Raw genomic sequence first — 11,287 nt, 5'->3', positions numbered from 1 at the left:
TTCTTCTTAAGATGCCTTGTCTTCCTTACCTTCGTCCATTTCAGCCCTGAAGACTGAAAAGGAGCCTTTATCTCTCCCCCAGTGGCATTTAAAAGACCCCCATGCTTAAAAGTCTAAAGATCTAAAGAACAGGACGCGGGACCTTCTCGACACCCTTGAGTCCGGTCCCGAACTGCACTATCCACCGTAACTAGTATTTCATTTAACCCCGGTGTAGAGGAGGGAGTAGGGAGCCGGGAGCAAACTTCAGCCGTCTCAGAGGATCCCTGGTTCCCGCATTTGGACGAGCCGCGAGCCAGAAGGCAAAGGAGCCCACGGGGAACGAGGAGGAAGCGCGAGCCTCTCTCGCCCCCTCCGCGAGGCGGGAGCCGTGGACTGAGCGGCGCGGGACAGCGGCGGCGGAGGCGGCTAAGAGAAGATGCGGGGCTCGGAGCCCCGGGGTGCGGGACGCCGGCGGCCCCCGGGCGGCGGCGGCGACCTCCCCAGCACCCCCGCGTCTCTGGCCGGCTGCTACTCCGCACCTCGCAGGGCCCCCCTCTGGACTTGCCTTCTCCTGTGCGCCGCGCTCCGGACCCTCCTGGCCAGCCCCAGCAACGAAGGTAGAGCGGTGGGGGTGGGGACCGCGGCGACCAGGGGCGGAGGGGCGAGGCGGGGCCTGGAAGCGCGGGTCCGGGCGCGCTGGACGCGGCTACCGCGGATGAAATCGCACCCCTCCTCTCGAACTAACATTTGCCGTCCGCTTTCGCTAGTCTTTTCGCCCGCATCCCGCCGTCTCTGCTTGCATTGTTTGACATTAGCTGAGGAGTGCTGGGCGCGGAACCTGCCTGTGGACACAGGCTGCTTGGGGGGTGAGGGGGGGGCTGGGAAGTTGGAAGCCAGGAGGAAAGAGGGCTCCGAGACCCGCGCCCGGAGGCTGGGTGCAGCTGGGTCTCACTTGAAGCCCGTGGGGAAGTGACATTTCGGGCTTGAAAGAGTGGGAACTGTTTGAAGAGCAGTGGCAGGGATCTCGGGAGCGTTGGGGCTTTTAGAAACCGTTGTTTGAGGCCGGGGATGGGAAACGCAGCGGGGGTAGCTGGATGCTTTTATTTGGGGGAGAGGGGAGTGCCTTCTGGGAGCTGTTATTTAGGGCATCACCCGCTGCTATTCTGGGGTGGGTGGTAAGAGCTTTTATTTCTCGAGGGAGGGGGATGGCGAAGGAAGGAAGGCGCTCCACACTGTGCTGGTGTCGCTCACTTTGGGGGTCTCATAATCACACGGAGGCGAAATTGGAAGAAGGCGGGAAGGTGGGACGCCGCAGGAGGCGGAGGGTTCGGGGGGGAGGGGAGTGTCGCCTCCGGGCACCCACCGGGTCAGGTCTTCCCATGTTTCCGTGAAGGAAAAGCCCCGCTCCGGGTCCTCCAGTCCCCACTCTCCTCCCCACCCCCAATCCTGCGCTCCGGACCCAGAAGACTGTCCCCGCCTTGCACCGGGAGAGTGGGGCCGGCGCGGGAGCAGCACCTGCGCGGCGTTCGCGGCTCTCCGAGCTCTGCTCAGCCCCTCGGCACGCCGCCCTCGGCCTCCGGGTCCGCTCTGCCGCGCTGGCTCCGCTTACACGCCGGGACCGAGCTTAAGGGCACAAGCCCTCTGTGTCGGGGGCGGGGGTGGGGTGGGGTGGGGGGGGGTGGGGGGGCAGCATCTCATATCGGTCAGCTCCATCACGAAAACATCGAAAACCCTACCCTCTTGGCTGCAAGGTTGGGGTTTCGATTTGGGGCTCCGGATGCCTCGAGTGAGGCACAGAACCTTAAAATTTTCCTTCCGCTCGTGGGGCAGGGGACTCCGGACCGGAAAGATGAAGCAGCAGCGGCGGAGTCGTGTGTGTCCTCGTGACTTGCCCGGGTTGTGTCTTGGCTGTAGGAGAAGGCGCTGAGCTGGTTTCGGGATGCTGCCAGCTCCCTAGGAACGGTGTGAAAAGCAGGGCAGATCGAGACTCCTCACCCCACCCCATGAATTTCTCTCTTTAACCCCTACATTTATTTTTAAAAATCTGATTTAAGGATTACATGTAGATCGATCTATCTACCTATCTATTTACCTACCTATAAAGTCTCCTATGCTTAACACAAGCAGTCTGCATTTTTTACCTTCCCGACAAAGTTGAGAAAGTGTTTTCTGAAGTCGTAGTCCTTTTATTGACATCTCATGTTAGATTCATTATGTTAGAAGTCCGGAGGATTATGACAGGGTTAGGAGTCCTTTCATTAACTGTCTTATTCCACAGAAAGGAGCATCCTGGTTTGGATTTAAAGAGTAATAGTAGTAGTAATATAATTTATCCTTTCGTGTGTTCCGTTATATTTCAGGGTTTTTTTTTTTTTTTCCAGGTGTGATGGGGGAAGGGACTTATGTAGAGGTGTAAGGGAGTAGTAGCTCTTGGTTAGAGAATGGAAGAAATGAAGTCTCAGGGAAGGTGGCGCTAAATGGAAACAAGGGTCGAGACTGTGCGGGGAGAAAGAGGCAAAAGGAGATGGAGGGAAGCAAGCAAATAGCATCGGTCTCCTATTGTAAGCGGAGCTGGAGTCTTGTGGAAGGTAGACTGGCTTATATTACAGACTTAACACCCACAGATTGTGTTGTCCTTACCCCAGCTACTGGTACACACAGCAAAACTTGGGCTTCAGTGAGATGGGGATTGCCGTGGTCTAACCAACAATGAGCGGTACTTTACCAGCCAGTGTTCTGAAGACGCTAAAAGTAAAAGCGTGTCTGTTGTTTGGGGTACATTTTGTAACTTCATTATTTTACATAACTAGAAATAAAATTTATACACACACACACACACACACACACACACACATACACACACACACTTCCTCTCATTCATCCTGTCTCTGCCCAACAGTTTCCATCTTTCCATTAGTGTCATCCCAGACCTTTAATATTTATGTTCTCTTCTTTTTGTTTCTCCATGATACTGCTCTTCTAAATCAAACAACAAGAATATAAGGTATTTATAACAGAAGTCAGTTTGTTTATTTATTTAAAGATTCAGATTGGAGATTTTAAGTTTGTTTTTGATTGTTTTTGGAGGAACTTTGGAATATCAGGGGCAGAAAGATTTTATGTATGCACTGACTCCATTAATAACTTGCTCTCCTATACTTTGCTTTCTGCAACCTATAGATGCTTAGTGATTTCTCAGACTATAGTGTGTATATACATTATATATGTGTATGATAAGAATGCTCCCATTATGTGAGAAAAAAAATTTTCAAGGCAGATAGAAATAAATGTGAGTTTACATTTATAATTGGTATTCCAGTCATGTTTAAAATTTAAGTTTGGTAGACATAAATAAGCAGAATTGAACAGAAAAAGTCAAATATGTGTCTAGAATCTTGGACTGATATGAAATGAATTTTAGAATACATTGGATAATAGACAAAAAGAGGAAAATGTACTCTTTAGCCTGAATTCTAGGATAATGTAAATATATCTTTAGTTGTCTTATTACACACATTAGGCATAAATAACATGTGGAAGAAACCTTTGAACTACAGTGTAATATATAAGACTTTTATTGTAAAATTATTCCGAGGCATATATAAAGCAAAAAAATTGTCTAAGACTGATCAGGCAGGACAAATATTAGCAAGTGTATCAACAAGTGAAAATTTTAACAGATTTAATAAGTAAAGGGAGCGTGTCCACTGTTATGAATATTGGAGGTGGCCCTGAACTTATTCAGTAACTGCCACTTTTTGCTGTCTGGAGATATATTTGTAAACAAGCATTATTTGACAAGTGCTTTTCGCAGTAGGGATTCTTGGCCAATTACTGCTGAACAGCTCTGCATTGAAAATGATTCACCCGCAGTGAATCAAGCTTAATTCATTGAGCTACAGTCAGTGATGTCCCAGTAAAGTGCTTCTGACAGTTGTCAGCAGTTTGTATTTGAAAAGTCCAGTTTCTTGTCTCTGAATGTTTTGTATGTTGGAGAAAGTGGAATGGAGGGGCTCTGAGGGAGAAAAAAAAACACCACATGAGGGGAAAAACTGGGGGGCTCAACTGTTTGCAAAACAATTATAAAATTGTAAATGTTTTCAATGGAAAGAAAGAAAAGGAAGAAAGTTTGTTTTAGGGTTTTTCTTGGTTTATAATAGGACCAGGCCCATAAAACGATTGGACGACAGACATAATAGATTTGTAAAACCAAATGGCTTTGTTTTGTGGCCCTGTCATCTGGTTGTAATTCATTTCCTTTTAGATAAAGAGGCAGGACCCCACAGAAAAAGGACAGTAAAATTATTCCCTCACCAGGACGCTACTGAAGGAAAAAAGAGAGCCATTACCCCTGTTTGAATCATGGATTGTTGGAACTAGGAAGACACCATGAGGAGTTTAGGCTTTTTGCTTTATAAACCATGAATAGGGAGCAGAGGGTTGGGTCTTAACATTTTAAGCCTTTTTTTTGATGTAGACAAAGATCTTCTTGGGTGTCAGGGTGACATGTAAGAGGATTTCATTTCCTCATTTAAGGCAGGGAAGAGGTTGAACAATTTCTGCATTTCTAATGGATATTTCTCCTTTGATTGAAAATATTCTTATTGTAATATTGTCACTTCTAAATATTATTAATTCTTTATGTAAGTTCACATAGGATATAATTGGTATGGGAAAAGATTCATTTTTTATGCTTAGAAATGTATTACTTGCCATTATGTGTATTATTAATACTCTGCTTTACAAAATGTGACCATTTAAAGTATTTCTACATGAAATATAAAAATGAGATGATATAGCTATTTACAGACAAAACAGCCCTAGTCTATTTAATTAAATATTAGACTTTATTCAGTGGTGCTACTGCTGAGAAAATGACTATGCTTTAGTTATTTTCACTACATTTTTGTTTATTGACTTGACCACTCGAATCTCCTTTGTTTGGTGTGCTTTTTTATGTATTTGCTTGAGTGACCAATTTATTTCTCTTTCATTTGGAAGAAACCTTTCTACCTTTGACTGTAAAAATAGGGTATAATGTGCATGATTATGTTAACTAACTACAGTTATTTTTCCTTTTATGAGTCAAACAACTTTTTTTAAAAAGAAAAATGTGTTGTTAATATCTTGAAGAAATAACTACTGTAAAAAGTAATAATTCTTTATACTTTATTTTTTCAATTTAAATTAGCAGATATATTTCATTTTACTAATGAATAACATGAACTTAAGTCAGCAGAGGTATCTGATTATTCAAAGATGATTATGGCATTTTTAACAATCTTAAAATACTTTTTTACAATAGTTTTCATAAAACATCAAAATTAACTGAAGTTTGAATATTCAGCCTTGCTTATGAATCACTAAAAATTGATTGCAGTATTTGTCCTTTTGTTTTCTTTCCAGAAACAGTGACTTTTAACTATGAAATCAATACGAGAGCTAAAAATGTAAATTGTTACCTTAGAGACTCAATGATTCTTTCTGTTCTAATATCTCTGGTGAGTATGTATTTATCTATAGAGCAGAATAGTTCCTGATGGCATGCTCTATTGGGTAAATACATATTTAGTTATTTTATCAAAATGTATATAATCAGTTGGTTAGATAGTTATTTCTTCAAAGGAGTTATCCTAGTCTATTGTATACATAAACACACCTAAGGGTATTTTTAATTGACATTAAAAATGTATCATATGTTCTATCGCAGACTAAATGATACACTTACGTTTCTAGGAATGTATACAAAAGTCACTAAAAAATAAAATAAGTTCTAAAGGCTTTGTAAACACAGATTTAAATAGTTCATGTTTTTTACAAAAAGTTTAATAATACATAACTTTGAAATAATAAACAAAATAGGTTATTCAGTAAGATATATTTGATATAGGAAATGAATAACTGGAGATTCTCTGATCTATTCATAACATTTTTCAAAGCATTATGTTATTATTATATTATATAGCAGTTAGAAAACTGGAAGATTTGATAATTATTCACTGTGAAAATCTTGTCTGAATTATTGGTTCCATTGAAAATGTTTAAATCAAAATGTAAATGATCCATTTTTAAGTATTTGGTTTTTAACTTCCAAAACAGTTAGCATGACTGCTTAAGGAGTCTCCCTTTATCATATACTTTTCCTGTTTTAGTTTCTGCCTTTCTAGACATTTGTTTATTCAGAGTTAATGAAATCAATTTTAAAGTGTTTGAACAAGACAAAAATTTACTTTTGAACAAGAAAAAATGTTAAAGAATTTTTAAATCCAAATTTTGGACAACAGCTCATTTTTTAGAATACATTTGATAACATATATAAGGTGTTGTAATAAAGAACTTTCCACCAAAATACTAGGCTGACTGATGCTGTAAATTGTACTACGAAATAGCCATTTATAAATCAAATTACAAATAGATAGTGGTACAGGTATTCTTGAGTATTAAAACTTGATTGGAATTTACATTTTTCTATTGACACTGTAAATTTCACATGTATAGGATTTATTCATTTCACTCATTCTAATCCCATAAAATAAGAAATGGCTGTAATTTAAAATTCATATTAAAATGGCAATAGAAAACACTTAATTGAATGACTTAAAACGTAATTCTAATCAACAAATCTCATGAGAAATAGATTTTTAAATTACCTTTTAGCTTATTTCATTACCATCTTAAAAATTTCTTAGACTATATAATGTTAGTGTAAAGCAAAAAATAAATAAATAAAAAGGAAAAAAATGCTGTAAGGTACATAATAATTTAAATTGTGTCTGGTGAAATGTGTGGGACTTTATGGTCTAGCTTTTATTTTTTCTAAAAGTTCAAACTTGTCATCAAGTATCTCTAATGAGAATTCTAGGTGTTACAAAGTTATAAAATAAAACTGTAATTTAGCAGTTGCACCACTTGGAGCTTTTGAAAACTCTGTGGTTTAGCATGATGACTTTTATTATTACTAGCTGCCATTTTATGTGGGTATAATTTTTAATGTTTTTTTTTTTAATCTTTAGCAATTTAAAGAAACCATAAGGAGTCATTTCTACCATTTAAAGAATGCCGAAAAATCCTCTAAAAAAAAGTATGTGTTTTGTCTTTAGAATCTCATTGATAATGTATTCAGTGAAGGAAAACCTAGTAAGCTCTGTTCTTAAAGCATTATGTTAGCTCTTTTTTTTTTTTCCCTGTAGGTTCTACAGCCTTTAATTTCTGATCAGTTTATGTAGTACTTTATTAATATCATTTAAACTATTGGAGAATATACAAAACTGTTGATCAGAAGTTGACCCTAGGTCATGTATTCTTTCCTCTGTATCTTCCAGTGATTCAGTATTCATGGCTTTAATTGCTGTGCATTTATTAAGCAGAGTTCAGGAACTTGGCCTGAGGATTCTGTTTGTGCACATGGACACGTTTTAAGTTGTGTGTTAAGGTTGTGGTGAAGCTGGGAGAAAGAGTGGGGAGGGATGTCATGATAGTATCACTATGAACTTGATATTAAAACAAGTGCTTGGGTTTTATTTTTTATATTGTTAAAAAATACCATACCAGCGCACACAGACATTCTAATTTTATATTTGTTTTACTGACTCTGAAGATATAAATCCCAGCCTAATGGAAAAAAATAACTCTTTAGTTCATTTTATTTCATCCATTTAGTTCTTTTTTCTTTTATTTCTCTGTAAGTTGTACAGTTTTCTTGAGTCATGACAAATACTTGGGGCGTTAGATACCTCGCAGATTAAATAATTGGGATTAAAGTGACTGTGATGAGTCTAATTCTGTTATAGTTGCTGGACTATTGCCCAGACTATCTTCTCCATCCATCACACACGTCTTCGGTTCTAACTAAACTGGGCTCGTAACTCTGTTAAGTAAATGATCTGGTAAAAAAAATAATAATAATAATCAAAGAGCCAAAACCGGAGGGTTGAAATATTTTGCATATGCTTTGTGAGAAAATGTTCCTACTTGGAAACATGTTTCCGGCTCAGTATTGGAGGATTTAGAGAAAATACAGTCTGTTCTTTTACTCAGAAATGGGTAGTGTCTTTTTTCTCTTATGATAATTTCACACTCTTATTTTCATCCGTCACATCCCATTTCCCCTTTACCCCTCCTTTTCTCTCTCTTTCCCTTCTTCCTTCTTCCCCCCTCCCTTATCAGATACTCCATTTATGAAAAGTCAAATCAAGATAAGAGGGTAAGAGCTCATCCATGCCTGTAAGAGCTCATCCATACATCCTGCCTCCAAGGAAGTATTGGGGTGATCAGACAATATAGTCTTCTGTTAAATAAATCATTGGACCCAGTCCTTAACGGTAAAGAGTAGATTGTAGCAAACCAAGTTATATATTTTTTACTTGATTCTTAAGTCAGAAGTACAAGAGTTTAAGGTATCTGTCAGTTTTGTGTTTCTTATAAGATAGCTCACTTATTTACTTTGCACTGGCTGTCCCTTCCAGTTGCAGGATGCTTGTTAATGTCTTCTGTGGAAAGACAAACTCAGCAGGTAGGTCCGGCTGGCACCGGTTCAGCCCAGCAGTCCGCAGCAGGCGCGCTCTCTCTGAGCCAAGTTGTAGCTTTCACGCAGAGCCCTGGCCTGTGTGCTGCTAGCTGGACAGGTGATTTGACTGCCCTGTTTTGTGGAAGATGACAGTGGTCTGTCTTCTCCCTACAGTCTAGGCTGTATAGTGATGCTGTCACGAGTCTCCTAAAAGGGATACAACCAGCCTTCTGAGAAAAGTAGAAAATACTTGGGAACTGTTGTGTCTGAAGGATTTTAACCATATCTAGTTTCAAACCATCATATTTGATTTTTCTGGAAGTTGGGGATAGGAGCAACGACAACAACAGAACCATTTAATCTTGGAGATTTAGAGCCACTGTTTTTTGATTCAAGCCTGTAAAACGAAGCAGGGAAAGGATTTCTGGTATGGAATTACAGAAAAATAAGAGAAAAGAAAAAAACAAATCCAAACTTCTGGCTTTGAAATTCAAAAAGAAACTAGTCTTGTTTTGTTTTGGGTTTTTGGTTTTTTTGTATTTTGTGGAGTTTTTTTTGTTTCTGTTTTGTTTTGTTTTCTTTCCTTTTTTCTAATCTCCATCATTTACTACCTCTGAATTCTGTGGACACTCATTGTGTTATTTTTTTTAGCCTCAGTTCATGTATCTGTAGCATGGTACTACTTCACATAATTGTTGTGGAGAACAATCAAAATGAGATAATTTTCTAATTGGTGAGCATATGTAAGTTGTGGGAGTGTGGCTGGTTAGAGCTCTGCAAAGTCCATGTATGTTAATGCTTCTCTTGCCAGGTAAGGACTAGGATACAAGGAAGCGTTGGGAGAGGCAGTTTTGTGGATTTAAGTTTATACTATGTGAGGAATCGTCCTTAAGGAAAGGAGTACAAAAATATTTTACTTTTGCAAGTGTAGCAGAAATACGGACTTAGTGAACACTTTGCTGGTGCCTTAGTGGCATGGAAGTGACCCATGTCATTGAGGGCCCTGTAGCTTAATTTTAATTAACTTCGTGATAACTGCCTCTCACTGGGTAGTGCAAAATGGGAACATGTAAAGACCATGAAGTGAGCCCTGCCATGTATGAGTGATGTGTTCTTGAACCATCCACCTCAGATTCCACATAGTTAAAATTGTGTTAAAACACACTCATAGCGTTGTTGTGAAAATAAAATAATGTGCAGAGTATGTATGTTGCTTAGTAAAATTCCTAGAGCAAAACAGGTATCCAAGGTTAGTCCCTGGGGTTTCCCCACTACCAAATGTGGGATATTTGAGATAAGCTTTCAGAATCACAGGTTATTGTCTTCCTTGCATTGGATGATCAAAGGGAATCTGGGACAGGAAAACAATCTAACAAAAAGAATTGCATATGCAAATTTTCCATAGAGCAATCAAAGATAAAAATCAACCACGTGATGTTGTCCTATTTTCTAGCTGGTTTCCTAATTATTTAATATTGAATACTGGGATTTGATTAGGAAATAAAGGGAAAATCATCAGTACAAGGATCATGGGTTGTAAATGTTGCCTTTTATCTCATTATGCCCCAAGGAGGGGTCAGAAGTTTCTTATTAGCCACAAAACATATCAAGAGATATTTCAAATGTTTTGGATATTTAGTACTGGCATAGTAAGTTTTATATATATGTATTTAATATAATATATAATATATATTTTAAATGACCTTTATGGTGCTATGAAAGTGGATAATTGGGAGAATTAAATCCTTAGAAGTTTCCTGAAACATATGTCTGACACTATAGTTCAACACCTCTGTTTTGGTATAAAGTATACAATTTTCTCATCTGCTCAGTTATATTCAGATTTTAAAATATTACTTGGAAATATAACTGAGCTTTTATATTTTTAGGAAGGTTTTAATACAATTCTGTGAAAGCTTATCTTTTTTTATGTAGGTAACATAAATAGGTATAAGGAAGTTTAGAATGTATTGTATTTAGAGCTGCTTGTGAAATGTATGTGTGTATCTGTGTGCATGAGTACACCCACCTGTATACAATAATTATAGCTAACATTCATTATTGATATACCGCGTGCCAAACATTAAGTGGTTTACATGTATAATGATTCATTTTCCTCAAAACAAGCCTAGGAAATATGTATTATTATTATTATTATTATTCCTATTTTACACATGAGGAAACTGAGGCAGAGAACAGTTAAATAACTTGCCCGAGGTTACACATCCAAAAGTGGTAGAAATCTGCATTCAAGCCCAGGCAGTCTGACTCCAGCACTGCTCTTTTCCACTCTTCTATACAAGGGGAGACTGTTGGCTAAAGTCCTTCAGATGTCCACAGTCACTCTTGCCCTCACCATCCAAATAATGGCTCATTCCACAGACAGTGGGAAGTACGGTTAAAGTGCATACAAAAATTCATGTGGAGTCCTGAAGATATTTGTTCTCATGTTCACTCATACCTCTAATTTTTTTTTTTTCCTTCTCACTAAATACTTGATCCGCTTCTTGTCATTGGGCTTTTACACACTGATTGACCCCCATGTTGACATCTCCCCTCTTCATTGCCCACTAGCACAAGGCAAGATCTCTTCCTCCACATTATGTCTTTTTAATTTTAGGCCATGTATTTTTTAGTTTTTAAATTGTTTTCTGTTACTTTCATGTATAAGCAGCCCAGTTCTCAATCTCTAGCCCAGGCTACACGTTGGACCTAGCTGTGTATACCTGTAATCCCGTTCAGAAACTCTCCCGGTGAAGTGCTGTTTGTGGCTGATCAATACCCCTTGCTCTGTTGGAA

The 11,287-nt window shown here is 39.1% G+C and overlaps 1 protein-coding gene across 5 annotated transcripts in view; it reads left to right on the top strand.

Annotated features, from left to right (window-relative positions):
• The first annotated feature begins 418 nt into the window (after nucleotides 1-418).
• EPHA5 (EPH receptor A5) overlaps nucleotides 419-11,287 on the top strand; it is a 336,719-nt gene continuing 325,850 nt past the window's right edge. For all 5 annotated transcript variants that reach the window (XM_061191418.1, XM_061191415.1, XM_061191417.1 and 2 more), the window contains exon 1: nucleotides 419-599. In XM_061191418.1, coding sequence (XP_061047401.1) covers nucleotides 419-599 — 181 coding nt within the window. The remainder of the gene's footprint in view (nucleotides 600-11,287) is intronic.

Source organism: Eubalaena glacialis, chromosome 5 (genome assembly GCF_028564815.1).
Source record: "Eubalaena glacialis isolate mEubGla1 chromosome 5, mEubGla1.1.hap2.+ XY, whole genome shotgun sequence".
NCBI classification, from domain to species: Eukaryota; Metazoa; Chordata; class Mammalia; order Artiodactyla; family Balaenidae; genus Eubalaena; species Eubalaena glacialis.
The sequence above is the reverse complement of the archived record's forward strand: the minus strand, read 5'-3'. Positions and strand labels throughout refer to the sequence as shown.